The sequence below is a fragment of the Helianthus annuus genome, chromosome 13 (genome assembly GCF_002127325.2).
Source record: "Helianthus annuus cultivar XRQ/B chromosome 13, HanXRQr2.0-SUNRISE, whole genome shotgun sequence".
Taxonomy (NCBI): domain Eukaryota; kingdom Viridiplantae; phylum Streptophyta; class Magnoliopsida; order Asterales; family Asteraceae; genus Helianthus; species Helianthus annuus.
In genome coordinates this window covers 157,394,099-157,415,016 of record NC_035445.2, presented here as the reverse complement: position 1 = coordinate 157,415,016, position 20,918 = coordinate 157,394,099, and the positions used below count along the sequence as shown (strand labels likewise).

The window sequence follows — 20,918 nt, the reverse complement described above, 5'->3', positions numbered from 1 at the left end:
TTTACATTGTTAAATGAACGTTTACATTGTTAAATGAACGTTTACATTGTTAAATGAACGTTTACATTGATCAACTAAACTTGATTGGAATTTATTTGCCCAAACATGTTAAAATAATTTTTGTACGATGAACTTTAACATGTTAAATGAGAGTTTGTGTTGACCAACTAGGTGGGATTCAACTTTATTTAACCAAATTTTATATTGAATTTCAGCCTAGAGTTCAAAATACTTAAATAAAGTTTTATGTGTAGTCTATGCGGGCTCAAAATACTAAAATAAATTAATTTAACATGTTAAAAAACGTTTGCATTGATCAACTAAACTTTATTTGACCAAATATATTAAAATAAGTTTTGTACAATAAACTTTAACATGATGAAAGGTTTTGTACAATAAACTTTAACATGATGAAAGGTTAACTTGTTCTACCAGGTTCGATTTAAATTTATTTGACCAGATTGTATATTAAATTCCGGATAAGAATTTAAAATACTAATATAAAGTTTTGTATTGAGTTTATACGGGCTCAAAATATTAAAATAAATTAATTTAACTTGTTAAAGAAAAGTTTGCATTGATCAACTAAACTTGATTCGACTTTATTTGACCAAACATGTTAAAATAAATTGTACAATAAACTTTAACACGATAAATGAGAGTTTTCCTTGATATACAAGGTTCGATTTTACTTTATTTGACCAAATTTTAAATTAAATTTTTTATTAGAGTTTAAAATACTATAATAAAGTTTTGTGTAGAGTTTATGCTGGCTAAAAATATTAAAATAAATAAATTTAACATGTTAAATGAGCGTTTACATTGATCGACTAAACTCGATTCGAATTTATTTTACCAAACATGTTAAGATAAGTTTTGTACGATAAACTTTAAAATGTTAAATAAGAGTTTGCATTGATCAATTAGGTGCGATTCAACTTTATTTAACCAAATTATATATTGAATTTCGGCGTAGAGTCCAAAATATTAAAATAAAGTTTTGTGTATAGTTTATGCGGGCTCAAATACTAAAATAAATTAATTTAGCATGTTAAAGAAAAGTTTGCTTTAATTAACTAAACTTGATTCAACTTTATTTAACCAAATATGTTAAAATAAGTTTTGTACAATAAACTTTAACACGTTAAATGAGAGTTTTCGTTAAAAGGTTCAATTTAACTTTATTTGACCAAATTTTAAATTAAATTTTGGATTAGAGTTTAAAATACTAAAATAAAGTTTTGTGTAGAGTTTATGTTGGCTAAAATATTAAAATAAATAAATCTAACATGTTAAATGAGCGTTTACATTCATCAACTAAACTCGACTCGAATTTATTTGACCAAACATGTTAAGATAAGTTTTGTTCGATAAACTTTAAATGTTAAATGAGAGTTTATGTTGATCAACTAGGTGCGATTCAACTTAATTTAACTAAATTATATATTGAGTTTCGGCCTAGAATTCAAAATACTTAAATGAAGTTTTGTGTGTAATTTATGCGGGCTCAAATAATAAAATAAATTAATTTAACATGTTAAAAAAACGTTTGCATTGATCAGCTAAACTTCATTTGAATTTATTTGAACAAACATATTAAGATAAGTTTTGTACAATAAATTTTAACATGATGAAAGGTTGACTTGTTCTACTAGATTCGATTTAAATTTATTTGATCAAATTATATATTAAATTCTGGATAAGAGTTTAAAATACTAAAATAAAGTTTTGTATGGAGTTTATGCGGGCACAAAATATTAAAATAAATTAATTTAACATGTTAAAGAAAAGTTTGCATTTATCAGCTAAACTTGATTCGACTTTATTTGACCAAACATGTTAAAATAAGTTTTATACAATAAACTTTAACACGTTAAATGAGAGTTTACCTTGATCTGCAAGGTTCAATTTAACTTTATCTAACCAAATTATAAATAAAAATTTGGATTAGAGTTTAAAATACTAAAATAAAGTTTTGTGTACAGTTTATGCTGGTTAAAAACATTAAAATAAAAAAATCTAACATGTTAAATGAGCGGTTACATTGATCAACTAAAGTCGATTCGAATTTATTTGACCAAACATTTTAAGATAAGTTTTGTACGATAAACCTTAACATGTTAAATGAGAGTTTAAATTGATCAACTAGGTGTGATTCAACTTTATAACCAAACTATATATTGAATTTCGGCGTAGAGTCCAAAATATTAAAATAAAGTTTTGTGTGTAGTTTATGCGGGCTCAAAATATTAAAATAAATTAATTTAACACGTTAAGGAAAGTTTGCATTTATCAACTAAACTTGATTCGACTTTATTTGATCAAGCATGTTAAAATAAGTTTTGTATAATAAACTTTATCATGTTAAATGTTAAATGAGAGTTTGCCTTGATCTACTAGGTTCGATTTAACTTTATTTGACCAAATTATATATTAAATTTTGGATTCGAGTACAAAATACTAAAATAAAGTTTTGTGTGGAGTTTATGCGGGCTTAAAATATTAAAATAAATAAATTTAACATGTTAAATGGGCGTTTACATTGATCAACTAAACTCGATTGGAATTTATTTGACCAAACATGTTAAAATAATTTTTGTACGATAAACTTTAACATGTTAAATGAGAGTTTGCGTTGATCAACTAGGTGCGATTCAACTTTATTTAACCAAATTATATATTGAATTTCAGCTTAGAGTTTAAAATACTTAAATAAAGTTTTGTGTGTAATCTATGCGGGCTCAAAATACTAAAATAAATTAATTTAACATGTTAAAAAAATATTTGAATTGGTCAACTAAACTTGATTTAACTTTATTTGACCAAATATATTAAAATAAGTTTTGTACAATAAACTTTAACATGTTAAACTTATTAGTTTTACATGTTAAACTTATTATCATTTATCATTTGACATCACTCTAATCACTGTAACATAACTTTACATGTTAAACTTATTAGTTTTACATGTTAAGTTTTTTTTAGTGAGTTTTATAACATTTAAAATTCATGTGGAACCACATCTAAATCAAAAGGTAGAAAAATTACAACATTATTTTAATTAATTTAGTACTAAATTACAAGGATGAAAAGAGAATCAACATATCAAAGTTATTAGAAAATGTAATAGCATATTCAAAATCAATATAGGTAATACTCATATCATTCATCCACATCTAAATTGTCATAAAAAAAGAGGTAAAAGGAATGCAATATCATTGATATTTGAAACGAATTTGGTACTACTTTGCAAAGATGAGAAGCATAGTAAGCACACAAATACAATTCATTCACTATTTCATTGCCACGATTCTGACAAAAACAATACTTATTTGACAGATATTTACAGAGTTGAAGGCCAATTATTTGGTGTAAAAATCAAATTGTATAAACTGCACCAGATATTTAGCATGAAGAAATCTACAAAAAAAAAGAGTGAGAAACTAACCTATTTTGAATTTGGAGTTGGTCGATCATCATCACGAGATTAATCTTCTGGTGGAGGAGTCCTTAACTCTCCGAGCATACTTTTCTCCATTTACTACTGTCTGTGGACTGTGGTCATCGGCGTTGAGTCCGAATTAACCGAATTTAGGTGTTTGATAATCGTACTTTTGAAACATTGATGAATTATGATCCTAATTTATGAAACATCAATGAAAATTTTCACTTGCTGATTTGCAACAACACCAGATCCAGATTTAGGTTTCCGATCATCAACATCAGCATTCGAATGAGAGCCACAAGATGCTAAATTAACAGAACAAGATCTAATAAATCAGACAACCAGTGTGGTTGTGATCCAATTGGGGGAAACGAACAACGAGCCCTAAATTCTTCTTTATCCCGAAATCATATTAATACTTTTGACGAATCTACCAGTAACAAATAATTACAATTTAAAAAAAATTGATGCTTACAACAACATGATTTTCAGACAAGCATTTAACATGCATAATTATGCGAAACATTTACCTGGTCGGTTTTACATGTAAAAATATCAATAATTTGATCCGTTTGCGTTCTTTTGATGCTAAAATCTACATCGAAACTTCAAATCAAACAAAAATTTTTCAATATGTATGTATGAATCAGTCGAAATGTTTCAGCAACATTCTGCTATAACCAATCATGCGTAATATAGGTTTTAGAATAAAAAAGCAAATTACATGATTGATTAATGAATCAGTTGTGCATAAGATTGAGGAATACATACATCTATTTGAAAACTGAAACTATCGTATCAATCTCTGATAAATAACTATCCGATTGAGATAAAATCGAACATGGATAAGGCTTCCCCGCTGTCTCCGGCGACCAGATTTGCGGAAGACCTCCGCTAGGGTTTCGCTGGTGGCAGTGGTGACTGTGGGAGACATTTGGATTGGATGTTCCCCTGTTCTTTTCTAATCATCTTTTTTTTAAATACCTAAGTTACCCCTCCGTGTAAAAGTAGCCTTTGTTTAATTAACTTAATCTCAGCCCTTGATTAAGTTAATCCAAGGGTGTTCCCCTGTTCCCCACTTTTTTGGTGTTCCCCAATGAACCCCACACTATATATATATATATATATATATATATATATGGGAGGGTTTAAATGAGAACGCTAAATATTGTGAGAACCGTGAGAATAAATAATAAATAAAAAAACCATGAAAACTTGGTCAAAAACAATTCAAATTCAAATTTTTTTTCTACACTTATCATTATTATTCGAATACAATGTTAGAAATTCAATTTACACGTTTAAATTTACGTGAATTCGTAAATAAAGAAAATTTACACATGTGTAAGTTTGCCATTTACACGTGTAAATCTGTTATATTTACACATGTGTAAAAAATCTAAAAAGAGTGATTTTGAAAGGAGAAATGAATTGTTTGATGTTACAAATTCTTGTTTTGATGATGTATCTTAATTACAATGAGGTTTGTATTAAAAAAATTGGTTTTGATTGCTTTTTTCATTCGTTCTCACGGTTCTCGCAATATTTAGCGTTCTCAAGATAACCCTCCCCTATATATATATATATATATATATATGTAGTATTAATTTGCAATATGGTTGTGTTGTACTTTATGCTTCATTTCTTTTTTGTGTTTATTAGTGTTGTGTCTTGCTTTATGGTGTTGTACGTTTGTTTCTCCTATAAAAGCCACCACCGTTATTTGGTCCTTTCATCGCCTGCCCCTCCACCTGTCAATCCTCGATTCCCGACGGACCTCTTCTCCAGCCAACCATTGTTACGTTGAGCTGTGTTTTCTTGTTTCTCTTTATGTTTGATAAACACTATTGTTAATCCATTAGGGCATGCGGGGTGGTCCGTGATGGATCCCCCGTCACGCGTTATTTTACCACGCACACCGCCGCCACTTGTTTTATCACTCGTGAAGTTTTCAACGAGTGGATTATATCATGCGTTGAAAGTTTGAAAAATTCGACCGTTGGCTTGGTTTATGACCGTTTTATAACGGTAAATTTCAAAAAAAAAAAAAAAAAAAAAAAAAAAAAAAAAACTGTAAACCCTTTATCTATTTATATCTCCATTTTAAACCATTTTACACACACCAATCTACATCTTTAAACCATTTTAAACTCATTTCACACAATCAACATCTTTCTCAAATGGAGTTCCCTACGGATTTGACGTTTCCGATGTCTAGCGATAGCGATACCGAGTCGTCTTCCGACAATGAGACGCTAAAATATTTTGTGTCGGTGTATAACGAACTTGATGCCGAGTTGTCCCGCCCAAAGAAGAAGATGGTAGACCGTGATCGTATACGTGCCAGCGAAGTGTTAATGAACGATTATTTTGTGGAAAATCCGCTCTACAATGCCGAAACGTTTAGAGATCGGTTTCGTTTACCAAAAGAATTATTTTTAAAGATTGTTGGAGACATCGAAGCAAGCGAGGAATGGTTTCAAGAACGTTACGATGCGAGGGGCAAACCAAGTTTCACGCTGATACAAAAATGCACGTCCGCCATTCGCCAACTAGCGACAGGTAACCCTCCCGATCAATATGATGAATACCTAGCTATGTCGGCCAGAACTTCACGTAAATGTTTGCAATTTTTTTGCAACGCGGTCATTAAGTTGTATGGTAAAGAGTTTTTACGCAAACCGACGAGCCACGACATCTCACGTATTTACGCCGCACATGAGGCTAGATGGCATTTTCCCGGGATGCTCGGTAGCATCGATTGTACACATATCGAGTGAAAAAAATTGTCCAAGAGTGTAACACCCCAACCTGAACAGGCTGACGTGTCACTCATACAGATATCAAAGCTAAAACCAATCCATAACGTTGAAAACAAAAGATCCTAATTACATTCATTACATTACAGAAATAAAAATAAATCTTTATCTTCACGACACTCTTCACTTATTCCCCGCGTTTCCCAAATTACCTGTCAAACAAATAAGACAAACACAAGAAAGAAACTACGGCTGAGCCAAAAAGTTGCTCAGTAACGGAGAAATCAACAGTAATAGTAAGGCACGCATACGGAAGCAAAACGGATTACTACCGACACTAACAAATCCCAAAAAGATGGCACTCTAACAAATACTTTTATAACTTGAATCCCAAAACTTATACTGAACAGGTAACAGATAGTGAACATAATCAGATGCATATAATCATATCATAACAGAGAGAAGACATACGTGATAACATATAGCAGTAAAACCAGTCACGTAATATAGAAGCACCCACGAGCCTAAACAGAGGCATGCGTGGCTATAGTCCATGCTCCGAGATGGTGCGTGTAGGCGTACAAACATTATTCCATCTCAACAGGAGTCAGGAGTCAGGAGGCAGAGCTAAGATCGATCTATTCGCCTCTAGGGGCCAGTGCTACACAAGCACAAACTAAAGAAGCCGTGAACTTTAGTTACGCACCGTCACGATGAGTGCCATGTCGTTGACGCCCCAATGACACGTAACTTATAATTGCTCGGGTGACAGAGTACAAAGCGTATCAGAAATAAAAGTATCTTGCCATAAGTCTAAAGGGAACATGCAATAATGAGCACAAAATCTAAGGTCTATTGCATGCTACAACAAATACCAATCATATAACAATACGAACCGAACCATCTAACGAAAACACCCGTACTACAAAGTAACGAATATAAATAAAATATTATGCTGATAAGGACAGGAATCCTTATCAACGAGTAACGAAAAATAAAAGTATACTACGATGAAAAGAAAACAGAATTCGTACCTTATATTAGCCAAGCAAAAGAATAAATCAAGTAGTCTTTAACGTATGAGAGAACCTACATTTAATCATTTTAAATTAATTCACCCAGCTCGTATTACCATGTCCCTTGACGGATTAATAATTCCCACGACTAAGATTTTCTTTAACGTATCATATTGCTTGTTAGTATCATTAAGGAAAAGATAACTTATTTTTTTTATTAGTATTCGACTTACACATGTTTCAAACTTGATAAACTATTTTTAAAATAATTTGGAAACCAAAAGACTCATACAATCATTTATATAATCTACTAAACTTGTAGTAGTTAACTGCGTAAAGTTAAGCTTATAACCCCATAAAAACATGTGCCATTAAAGACCAACACCCATTCATAAATCAACTTTTCTATAACTTACTTCTAGTCACATATATATTATTATATAACAAGTAAAAGATATTATGAGGTTAATTTATAAACTCCTTTTTCTACTACAACCTAAACCACCCATCTAATATATGCAAATATATTTACATATGTAAATTACAGTAAACAACTTTTAGCTCCATGATGTCTTTATTTTTATTGAATTAATTACAACCAACCATATACTCATGTAAGTGTGATATATGCTTATTCAATTCCTAGAACTAATATGTGTGGTTTCAGCCGAACAAGGAGTGAACAGAACTAAAACCACCCATGTAATGCAAAGTTTCCAAAACAATTTTGCTAAAATGATAATTAGTCTCCGGGAACAAATCCGTCCAAAACGTATATCGAATGACAATCAAGAGGGTCAGATCTTACCAGCATTTTGCCCCCCACGTTTGTAACTTTTTGCCATTTTCATCCAAACAACTAACTTAGTTTATTTTTTCTGTTACAACTAACTTAGTTTATTTTTTATGTTAAGTTGAATGATATTTGGATGAAAATAGCAACTATAAACCACATGGATGAAAATGCACTACTATAAAAATGATTTGTTTAGGCGGTGAAAATGAAGATTATAAGGGGTTTTTTGACCGCCTAAACAAATGTCGCAGGAAAAAATGTTTAATTAATTTCAGCGGTTAAAAACCCGGTCAAAATAATACAAATTCCGCCAAAAAACAAGCCAATAATTTGTGATTTTGTGTTTTTGAGCGGTGGTTTAACCGCCTAGAAAAAATAATTATGTTATCAATTAAAATAATTAAAATAATAGGAGAGCTCAAAATAATGCAATATGTTAGCTCAAAATAATGGTATGTTAGCTCAAAATAATGGGTAAGGAGAGCTCAAAATAATGGCTGCTTGGCTCAAAATAGTAGATAATGGATACACACCCAGAACTAAAACAATCAAAACTCATCAAACATCATAGAACCTCTTGATTACATAATGACTTCCAAAGTTTACAAAAGTTGTTCTAAACATAATAACTTCCAAAGTTGTTCAAATAACTACAATAACCTAACCCATCTTCCAATGTAGTTCAAATAACTATACTAACCTAACCCATCATGGTGTATTCAACCAACCTACACTCGTACTCTTAAAAAACCGCGTCATGATGTTTTCAACCAACATGTCGATTTCCTCTTGTGTTACGCTTGTTGTCTCGGTCCAAATCTAAAAAGAATCAAATATCATATATTAGTTAACTCGAAACACCAAAAAAGGTCCTTTATCATTTTTCAAAATAAGTATTATACAACCTTAAACTCGGATCGATAACCCCAACATACTAAAGTCAAGATAGGTAAATTCTAAAAGTAATACTTACATTGTTTGGAAAACGAAATCGCTTCTTTAAAACAAACTGGACCATAAACCAAATCACCATGAACCCACACTCCCAAGACCCGTCTTGTTGCTTACACTGCATTAAATTTAGAAGAAAAAATCAATTACTAAAATAATCACATAATTGTATAACATAAGAGTTAATAATACTGATAACATACTTGAACCATGGTCCATGTAAGTCCACTTCCAAAAGAAGATTCTATTGCTCTCGAAAGAGGATAATCATCTTTATCCTTGTTGGCCTTAACCGAAATCGTATCCAAAATCCAAACACTTCGTTCCTTGGGAGAAACGATAAACAAAACCCAATGGGCGCTAGAAAAAAGAAAGGTATAAAGTAGTGTAATAAAACAAAGAAAATTAACTTGAATACACTAAAAAACAATAACATATATATTACCTATAAAAAAAGGGTGCAAGAAAATATTTTGTGCCCTTTTTAAGTTTGTAGACACTTAACAAGTGTTCTTTTACACTTGCAAAATTTTCCTCACACTCTTTTCCAATTATTTTGTGGATATTGAAGTAGGCAACTTTAGGGTCTTCTGGAGCTATTTTATAAAATACCGCGTTATGCAAATATCTGATATCAAACAAGAAAAAAATTACAAGGTTAAAAATTCAGCTGTGTTAAAAAATAAATTTATTGTACGAAATAAAAATAATAAGAAAAAACTTACATTTGACACCAATGTAAAAAAGCTAGCCTCAAGCAACCCATTCGCCAAAAACTGTAACATCCCCTCATATTCGTTGGATTCAACTTCGATATCAAACAAAGTCTTGGGGTACATCTCCTTAAGCACATTAATCTCAATGCTCATCTTTCCATTAAAGAGATCCTTTAATCGTGCAACTCATAACTTAATATTTCCAGGCCGCTCTTCAACAAAGCATTGTGTATTTTTTGTTCAGCCTTTGACAACTTTGGAGAGGCCTCTTCTTCATCAAACTACATAATTAAACAAACACTTTTAAGAGTATATATACACACATACACACACAAATATAACATGTTCGAGTTGTTGATTACCATCGCATCGAGTCGTTCGGACATGTGTACATCATGTTGATCGGGAAAAAATGCGCCAGAAACAAACTACATTAATTGAAAAACTAATTATTTGTGCATTGTTTATATATATATATATATATATATATATATATATATAATGAGAATTTGAGTTGTTGATTACCTCGTCATCAAAATTTTTTATAGTAGTCGGATCAATATGATAATGTTAAGTTTGATTTAGTTCATCAGGTTGCTCAAACTACAACAAACGCAATTGTTGCAATATAAAATAAAATTAATATAAAATATATTTCAGAAGTAGGCAGACTATGGTACATCCAATATTCTCTGTCTTCCATCTGAAAATTAAAATAATCTAATAAGTAATATGCGATTAAACATGTACATGTTGTTAATATAGTACTCTAGGGTGGTGGATCCTAACCCACTTTTTAAATATTCTATCTCAAATGTATATATTTTAACGTGTTAACTATTTAAGAAAAAAAACGACAGCATTTCCCCTTAACTCCCCAAGTATGTGGATGAACCACAAACCCGAAGGAGTGGGGAAAACGCTGCCGAATTTTTCTTAATAGTTAACACGCTAAAATATATACACATCCTAGTGAGATAGAATATTTAAAAAAGCAGTCCCAAACGGGGACAATCTAAAATTTATCTCTATTAGATAAATTTTAGACGGGTAAGCTCTAAAAGGTTATTATCAATGCATGTATATTCATTTATATATATATATATATATGTGTGTGTGTGTGTGTGACACACAAGCGCATGCATATTATATACATCTACATCGACGGCATATGTATAAATATCATATATACATGTATACATACATATTATTATGCATAAAAAAATAAAATACATCAATAACAAAGATAATAAGAAACAAAAGTTCATACCTTTAACCTCTTGATTTGATATAATGAAGAATAAAAGCTAGAATAATTCAATTATCTACAATCAAATAACAACAAATAATTAATTAATACATATTGATCAAACAATTAATATATGTATATAGAAAAATACATATGATATATACCTGTTACTAAAGTAATCTTTGAATAGAATGAAGAATGACTTGAATTGAAGAAACAGGGGCTAGGCTAGGGTTTGCAGGGAGAAAAAAATAATTAAAGAGATGGGAAGAAAATCTAATAATTATTAATAGTAATCGTAGAGTTTTTTTATTATGAAATATGATAAAACCCTTTATTTGAGCCAGGTAGTTATGCTCGCACAAAAAAAACATATTTTTTTGAGCTATCATTTAGCCGAACTAAAAAAAATCATTTTTTATTTCAGCTAGGTTGTTATGCTAGCACAAAAAAAAAACATATTTTTTTGAGCTATAGTTTAAACCAGCTCAAAAAATCATTTTTTTTTTGCTATATAGCTCAAAAAAACTGCGTGTAAGTTTATTCTGATGAGTGTAAGTTTATTCTGATGATTTTTGGGCAGTTTATCTCTCTAACCGGTTAAATTAATATTTTGTGAGTTCAGAAAAATCATAATTTGTACTAGTGATGGCAAATGTGCTCAAACTCTTTTTAATTTCTTTTATTTAGTTAATTTTGTCACATATATAGTAAAAAAAAATATACATGCAATTTTTATATGAAAAAAAAATAATAGTTTTCTCACATATTTTTTTTATAAATTTTCATCCAACCACTAACTAAGTTAATTTTTTTTCTATTAAGGCGAAGGATGTTTTAAATTTTATAAATTAATACAGAAATTAATTTCCAATTGTTTATATAGATCAATTTATAAAATTAAATCTACTTAAACCTCTAATTTTTATAAAACTAAAATGCTTGTGACCTTATAGAAAAATGTCAAATAAACAAATATTATCATATGTATCAAGTTTTTAATTCATCTTCTACTCTTTTAAATTCGCTCCTAACGAAAAACAAAAGCGAGTGCCCCCATCAAACAACGTACCGTTGCCAAATCTTAAAATTACCCACCAAATAGTAAGTATAATGCCATCTAATATTTTGTGATAAACACTTTTCACGACGAGCTATTTTCTTGTTAAACTCTCAAAAACAGAATCGAAATATTCATGTTACTTAGAGAAAGAAAACAAAGTTCTATTGAACAAAAGACAACATATAATAACCTTGATACAAAAAATTAATTTATAAAATTTAAAACATCTTTCGTCTTAATAGAAAAAAATTAACTTAGTGGATGGATGAAAATTTATAAAAAAAAAATATGTGACAAAACTATTATTTTTGTTCGTATAAAAATTGCATGTATATTCTTTTTTATTATATATGTGACAAAATTAACTAAATAAAAGAAAGTAAAAAGAGTTTGAGCATATTTGCCATTTCCGTCCCTGTGGTTTATATTTGTCATTTTCATCCAAATATCTTTTTACTTAACAGAAAAAATAAACTAAGTTAGTGGTTTGGATGAAAATGGCAAAAAGTTACAAACGTGGGGGGCAAAATGGTACAAAAGTGTCATTTTGGACGAAAATGGCAAATGTGCCCAAACCTCAGGGGTGATTTTGGCAATTAACTCTAAATAAAATCTAGAACTTAATCAGTGGTCAAAAGGGTTGAACGAAAAATGTGGAGCAAGCAATTCAAGTTGAAAATCAAATATCTTTGATAATCACAAGACTTTAATACATACTCCTTTAATTTAAGAAAATAGTTATACATAATAATAAATAGATTAATATATTAACTAACTTATATAACCTCATTAACTTTGTGTCTATATTTCTGTTACTTAGAAAAAAAAAATATAACATCAAAATTCTAATTAGTTTACCATAAATATACTAACTTCGCGGTTTAACTAATTATTGTTACAAAATTTCTGAATATTACAAAGAGAGTTGCGAGGGGCGTATGTTAGGGGAGACATCAAAAGACCAACCATCATACTAGAAGCGGTGTCGACGAATGATTTATGGATTTGGCATTCGTATTTCGGTGTTCCAGGTTCAAACAACGACATCAATATGTTGCACACGTCGACGTTGTTTCAAACCGTAACGGATGGTATCGCACCTTCCACTCCTTTCTATGTTAACGGTCGACATTACAAATGAGGCTTTTTTCTTGTGGATGGTATCTACCCGTCATGGTCTGTTTTTGTGAAAGCTTCCACATTTCCTGTCGAGCCTAAATAAATCGTGTTCAAAAAGTTGCAAGAATCGGCAAGAAAAGATGTTGAGAGGGCATTTGGTGTTTTAAAGGGTAGATGGGGTATACTACACCGACCGGTTCGTGCGATGAACAAGAAAACAATACATAGCATAGTGTATGCATGTATCATATTGCACAATATGATGATCAAAGAAGACGGACGTGCAATATCCTCGGATTGGGTGCCGGATCCTCCTACACAAGTTCAAGTTCCACAAAATATCCAACAAGAATTGCGGAATGAAGAAACTCACTTTCGGTTGAGATACGATTTAATCGAACTAGTAGGTTCTCTAGGTTTGGAGTTTCATGGGTCGGACGAGGAGTAGGTTTATTTTTTTTAAATTGTAGCCTAAAATATTTCTAGTATGTTAAATTGTAGTAGCATGTTTTAATTTAAATTGAAATTTATAATTTTAGTGTTTTATTATTAATTTATAATTTTAGTGTTTTATTGTTAATTTAAAATAAAAAATTAAAAAAATTTGTGAGTGATGGAATTCTATCACTAGTGACCACCCCCACTACAATTCTATCACTAGTGATAGAATATTGGGTGATGACATTGCATGAGTTAATTGGATATTAGGAGTGATAGAATTCTATCACTAATGACCACCCCTCCTCCCCTTAGGGTTTTAAGGTATGTGTTAGCCTTTGTTGTTGAATTTCTAAGGAAACGCCGATTAATCTTAAATGTTTTGACAACAGTTTTGTTTATTGTTGTTGTTATGGCTAGGCTGACTGGCCGATGATGTTTCTTATCGAATTTGACAGAGGGGAAAGGTATGTAAATATTAACACCCTTCGTTCTACACCAATATAGAATGTTTTTTTTTGGGGGGGGGGGATTGTCAGCGTTTACAACATTTTGGATTCAGTGATGATGAGATCTCATCAGAGGTAATAAGCATGTGATGTTTTACTTTGGTAAGAATATTTTTGGCTTTTTAAAGATGGTTTGGTTGTTCGACGATGATGGTGTTTGGAAGTTTGGGTCTTTGTTTACACTGTTACTCGATGAAGATAATTGTGTTGTTAGAGAGAGGTAATCTGCCTGTAAGCATTTACCTTAATGCTATTGGTTCTGGTATTTGAAACTTTTGGGGTTTTGGCTGATGGTGGTTGTTGAAAGTCTGGGGCTTTGTATTCCTAGATCCACAGAACTTTGGTGTTTCTCGATGAAGATGAATGTTTTTCATCTGAGATAGGTAATCTGGATGTATGCACTTAGATTTATATTGTTGTTTTTAGTGTTTGAAACTTTGTATATTACCTGTTTTTTACAGTTTGCTTTCTCGATGAAGATTAATATGGGTTGTCCGAGAGATATGCATGATTGATGAAGGTGACTGTAATATTATCCGATAGATTTGGCAACGAATGTTTGTGTCTTCTATGATGTTGTTTCGTTGTTGGGCATGGTAACACATAGTGCAGCTATAATGGAGATATGAGCAGTCTTTTGGTTGTTGAATGTTGTGAAGACATACATTGATTGCTTGGAAAACGTTTGGTGGTTGTATTAAAATGGTTATTATGAGCCGAGGATTCACTTATGTGAATCATAGCAGGCTGTGTTGCAGTTGGTTTTGCAACTTCTGATTTATATATAGTATTAATTTGTAACTTGGTTATGCATGTTGGTGTTGTACTTTATGCTTGAGTTCTTTTTGTGAATATTGTTGTTGTGCCTTGCTTTATGGTATTGTACGTTTGTTTGATCAATCAAACCACCTATGTCGAGCTATGTAAAACATGCATACATGCATGTTGCTATGAATCTTTTTATGTACATAGTGTTGAAATCAAAAAATATATTGTGTGTATTGGCGATGGTGATGTCATATAATTGTTGTGGCAACTGAGGATGCTCTGTTTTATCTTAGCCTAAGTTTTTGTGATTGTACACATTCAAGTTGCAAATTGATAATTTAATACTATATAAATTGATATTTTTAAGGTCAATAGAGATGATGAATGAGTTGTTATTCTGCATTGCTGACACGTGCACATCCAATATGATATTTTGTACAAGTATTTTATCGAATCATCAACCATATTTGACTCGTTAAGTTTATACCCTAAGTCCAAGAACATAATAAAATGCAGTTCCCCAAGGGGCACAAGAAGGTGTTACACATAATCCTTTTGTCATATATGGCAGCTCGGAATGACAAAGTATTCAATAGCAAAACATCATCTATCCATAAGATACTTAAGGAAACAAAAGCAAACTCGTTATATAGGTAAAAAGTAGGGCGAAACTTCCATCTGTAGATTGGGTTGTATGGTGTAACATGATATGGTTTGTGCCATCGGCTTCTAGTTTCTTGTTGAAAGACTAGCCAGTTTTAACAAAGTTACCCTCCGCCGTTAATGAAAAGGAACTGTGTTCCGAATGAACAAACCTGTACAACAGATTAAGAAAATGACTTGTGCCTTAACAGATAATTCTGTCGTTGCAATTTTAACGAGTGATAGGCATTTTAACAATAAAAAATATACTGAAAAAATAAGACATGTTTTGAACTAAAACATTAGTGCATAGTGAAACAGTACATAATGTAGGAATCGTTCGCGTAATAAAATAAAATAAACAAATTTTATTAACTAATTACAATACAGAAATTAGAAAGCTAACAACTATTACAATTACAACTGAAATAAAAGACAATACAAGAAGGGGGTAGAAACAGAAGGGCTGAGTCACGTGTACACACGCTTCCCTTAAAACAAATTCCAAGTCTCCCAAGAGTACTCGTTTTGTTTCCCAGGGTACAACAGCCGGAGCAGTAGTACTGCCGGAGTTCGCCTACAACCTAAAGGTAACCTTGATGAATGTAAGAAGAAGATTAAAAGGATGTGTGGAGAGAATTGCAAGTGCTGTTATATTGCTGGGTTTTCTTGGTGTCCTCTACAACAAGGTATGGAGTTGTATTTATACAGCTCCTGGTTTGAAACAGCAAAAAACGAATTAAATGAGAGGTTTAAATTGCATTAAACGTCTTCAATGCAATTTAATACGTCATTTAATTCTCAGTCAAAGCCTATTAACTCGTCAGTTACGAAGCTGGACTGAAACTGCACTGTCATTCAATGCTGGAAGCTTCTGCGCGCGCAAGTCACCCTGGTGCGCGCGCGCCCAGGTCTGCACGCCCATGCGCGGTGCGTCCTCTTGGCTCACTGCAATGCGCGCATGCGCCACACCGGCTCAAGTCCATGCGCGCGTGTGCCACGTCACCTGTAAACCCATACGAGCGCGCCACACAGTCGCGCCGTATTGGCTCACTCTGCGCAACCGCGCGCCACTGTGCCATGTGTACTCGTGCGCGCATGCGCATGACTGCCATGTCATGCGCCGCATCACCTACCACTTGGTCCTTGCAACCCTTATGCTCCACCACGCGCACGCGGTCAAAAATACAAAGGCGGCTCTCAAGCGGCTCGTGGCAATGCGAGCGTGCGAAGTGCGCCATCAAAGCGCCTCATCGCCCACGCCGCGCGCGCGAGCGTGTGCGAGTGCGAGTTAGGGTGCTCCGCACCCTTCGCGAGGACACTAGTGTGTGCTTCCATGAAACAATAAGGATGGAGAGTTCCACCTTAAATACCCATTTAAGTTCCATCTCTCCTCCGATGTGGGACAAGGTGCTACTTTCCCTTTAGTTTCAGCATTGAATGTTCCAAACACCCAACTTTGAGCATCGATATCTCATTCATCTTAGCTCCGTTTTGGATGTAGTTTAGTTCGTTGCGAAGCTATTCTAACATAGAACACAAACCCACAAATAAATATATAAAACCCGCTCAATTTATTATATTTATTTCTAGTCCAAAATAGGAAAAATTCATTTTCCTATATTTGTGAAAAATGCTATTTTCACCTATTTTTCCAACAATCCCCCACATGAAAAATGCTATTTTCATCAAATTTCCAACAATCCGCCACATGTATGGAAATGGATTTTTTCCTTACACTTTTCAATGATAAACTTCGACAGTTGAGTATTGCAAGATAGGTAGGTTGTCACCTTTGAACCTTCTTTTGTGAAGCGCACTTAGCTTACTAGCGGTGTGTAGACGCGATGTCCTTGAACATACCCCCATTTGTGTAAACGAAAATACACTTCACACAATACTCTCCCTGGTTTGGCCAACTCCTCATTGTCGTGTCCTATTATGGTCCTGGAACACTAGCCTGGTTCTGCGAGAGCTCTAGGATTTGGCACCCCACAAATCCATTTGAAGCGACCCCACTTCTCTCTAACATAGGTGATCCGCTGAATCATTAAAAGCATCATGGTTATTTGATTTCCTGAAACCGTTAACCTTAATACGCTTAGCCTCACTTCAATGTCACTGATTGGAATGGACTAGGAAGTATATTTAACTCTTTTTTAGTTTTGTTTGGGGTACTCCCCCAAAGTGACTTCGTTTTGGTAATATGATTAAGTTGTCCTATTGAACTTAGATCTTGGGATCTCCAGTCAACTAAGTTAGGTTTCCCTCAAATTCCCATTTACCAGGGGCTTTAGTCCCATTCCTCTTGACGACGTTTCTACTAACTCTCTGCTTAAGCCTTTTGTAAACGGGTCTGCAATATTATCCTTTGATCTCACATAATCAATTGTGATAACACCCGTTGAGAGTAGTTGTCGTGCCGTGTTATGTCTACGTCGCATATGCCTTGATCTGCCATTGTACATCAAGCTTTGAGCTCTACCAATCGCTGATTGGCTATCACAATGTACACATATGGCTGGCAAAGGCTTTGGCCATCTTAGAATATATTCCACGAATTGACGTAGCCATTCCGCCTCCTCGCCTGACTTATCCAAGGCGATAAATTCAGATTACGTTGTGGACCTTGCTATGACCGTTTGCTTAGAAGACTTCCAAGCAATAGCAGCTCCTCCAAGTGTAAACACGTAACCACTTGTTGATTTGGAATCTTTATTATCCGATATCCAGTTTGCATCAGTGTATCCTTCGATCACTGCTGGTTGTCGGGTATAATGCAGTCCATAATCTCTTGTGTATCTTATGTATCTAAGCACCCTCGTGATAGACTTCCGATGATCCGCGCACGGATTGCTGGTGTATCTACTTAGCCTACTCACCGCGTAAGCCAAGTCGGGTCTAGTACATGTCATTATATACATTAGACTGCCAATAATTCTTGAATACTCTAACTGAGCAACTCCATCACCTTTATTTTTCTTGAGATGTTGGGAGGTATCAACTAGAGTTCGAGCTACACTCGTATCTCCCGAGTTGAATTTTTCAAGAATTTTATCCACATAGTGAGATTGACTTAACACAAGACCATCTTGGGTTCTTATGATCTTTACTCCAAGAATCACATCCGCTAAACCCATGTCTTTCATGTCAAATCTCGCTATCAACATGCTTTTAGTAGCTTTGATAATTTTATCATTACTCCCAATGATAAGCATATCGTCTACATAAAGGCATAAGATCCATAACCTTCATTTGTGTCTTTGAAATATACACATTTGTCGCACTCATTTATTTTGAAACCATTGTCAATCATGACATGATCAAACTTTTGGTGCCATTTTTTTGGTGCTCGCTTCAAGCCATACAAAGACTTGACGAGTTTACATACTTTACCCTCTTGACCTGAGGCGGAGAAACCTTCAGGTTGCTCCATGTAAATCTCTTCTTCTAAATCGCCATTTAGAAATGCGGTTTTAACGTCCATTTGGTGAACTTCCAAATTTCTTAAAGCCGCTATAGCAAGAACCAATCTAATCGAGGTTATGTGCGTCACAGGCGAGTAAGTAAAAGTAATCTAGACCTTCCTTTTGTCTAAATCCTTTCATCACCAACTTAGCCTTGTACTTATCAATACTTCCATCAGTTTTCATCTTCCTTTTGAATATCCAACGATATCCAAGTGGTTTGCAACCAGGTGGAAGATCTACTAACTCCCAAGTATGATTTTGCAATATAGAATCAATTTCATTCCTTATTGCTTCTTTCCATTGAGGTCCTTCTGAAGAGGAAACCGCTTCGTGATATGTATTGGGCTCACCCTCAACCATATACCTAATGAAGTCTGGACCGAAGGATTTTTCAACCCTTGGCCTTTTACTTCGCCTACGATCACTTTCTTCAACCTCAGGTCGTTCATGTGTCTTATCATGAACGACCTCATTAACTGGTGTAGATGAGCTTTCACCTACTTCAAATTAGGTGTTGATAACGTTGCATGTGTTTGTCTTCTTAAAGGAAACACATTTTCGAAGTAAGACACAATGTTAGGATTCACCTCCATGATAGTGTTTACGTGTACATCAGGATTCTTGGACTCATGTACAAGAAAGCGATGTGCACTACTTTGATGTGCATACCCAATAAATATGCAATCAACAGTTTTGGGTCCTATCCTAAGAGCCTTAGGAGGTGGTACAATCACCTTTGCTAGGCACCCCCACACTTTCAAGTATTTGTATGAAGGCTTCTTCCTTTTCCATAACTCATATGGAGTTTCGTCTCTCTTTTTTAGTGATATCTTATTCAAAAGATAATTAGCCGAGAGAATGGCTTCCCCCACATTTCCTGGCTCACCCCAGAACTTATCAACATGGCGTTCATCATTTCTTTCAATATGCGGTTCTTTCGTTCCGCCACGCCATTTGATTGTGGAGAATAAGGAGGTGTACACTCATGTACAATGCCACTTTTTGCGCATAAATCGGCAAAAGGTGCAACATATTCGCCTCCTCGGTCGCTTCGCAAAGCTTTTATCTTCTTTTGAAGTTGATTCTCAACTTTATTTTTATACAAGATAAATTTACTTATTGCTTCATCTTTACTTTTTAGTAAATATACATTGCGATATTTAGTACTATCGTCAATAAACGTGATGAAGTACTTATTTCCACCTCTTGTGGGTACCGCTTTTAAATCACAAATATCGGTGTGAATTAAATCAAGGGGTTCGGTTATTCGTTCAACCGATTTCGATGATGATCTTGTAGGTTTGGATTCTACGCAAGTTTCACATTTATAGTGTGAATCAATATGGAATGTTGGTATACAATTTAAATTGATTAAACGGTGTATTGAAATAAAATTGACGTGACCTAATCTACCATGCCATTTATTCGAATCAGAAAACTCAAGCATATAAGTAGAAATAGTAGCAATTTTATTCATGCTCTTGACAACCATTACATTCAATTTGAACATACCATTTTGGGCATAGCCCTTGCCTACATACATTCCTCGTTTAGTTAGTACAAATTGATCGCTCTCAAAAACTAAACGAAATCCAAACTTATTAAGCAACCATCCCGAGACTAGATTCTTGCACACGTCTGGGACATACAACACGTTGCTTAGAGTGAGCTCCTTCCCCGAAGTCCACTTCAAGATCACCGTTCCTTCACCCATGATGTCAGCGGTGGCTGCATTTCCCATATACAGCTTCTCTTCTCCAGAAAGCGCCTTGAAGGTGGTAAAGAGGCTTTTGTCTGCACAAACATGACGGGTCGCGCCCGTATCAACCCACCATCCTTTTGGAGTGTTGGTCACAGTATTGACCTCATCCATCATTGCGCTTTTGTCGGAAATCATTGCCACCAAAGGCATTCCGTCTTCATCCACCATGTGCGCACGCTCACGCTTTGGTTTCTTGCATTGGTTAGCCCGATGCC

General features: G+C 33.6%; 1 protein-coding gene across 1 annotated transcript; it reads right to left on the bottom strand.

The window, feature by feature from the left end:
- Positions 1-8,724: 8,724 nt before the first annotated feature.
- LOC110902111 lies at positions 8,725-9,836 on the bottom strand. The gene is made up of 5 exons (XM_022148845.1): positions 9,700-9,836; positions 9,413-9,595; positions 9,171-9,327; positions 8,990-9,085; positions 8,725-8,835 (listed from the first exon to the last, which is right to left on the bottom strand). The coding sequence occupies exons 1-5, from the start codon at positions 9,834-9,836 to the stop codon at positions 8,725-8,727; spliced, it is 684 nt and encodes a 227-aa protein (XP_022004537.1).
- Between the last annotated feature and the right edge of the window lie 11,082 nt (positions 9,837-20,918).

What these genes read in the sequence shown, in the direction of transcription:
- LOC110902111 (XM_022148845.1), bottom strand. Translation starts at nt 9,836, where the DNA reads ATGAGCATTGAGATTAATGTGCTTAAGGAGATGTACCCCAAGACTTTG. An exon ending in GCTAGCTTTTTTACATTGGT is followed by an intron (nt 9,596 to 9,699) that starts GTCAAATGTAAG and finishes GTTTGATATCAG; the next exon opens with ATATTTGCATAACGCGGTAT. An exon ending in TTACATGGACCATGGTTCAA is followed by an intron (nt 9,086 to 9,170) that starts GTATGTTATCAG and finishes AATTTAATGCAG; the next exon opens with TGTAAGCAACAAGACGGGTC.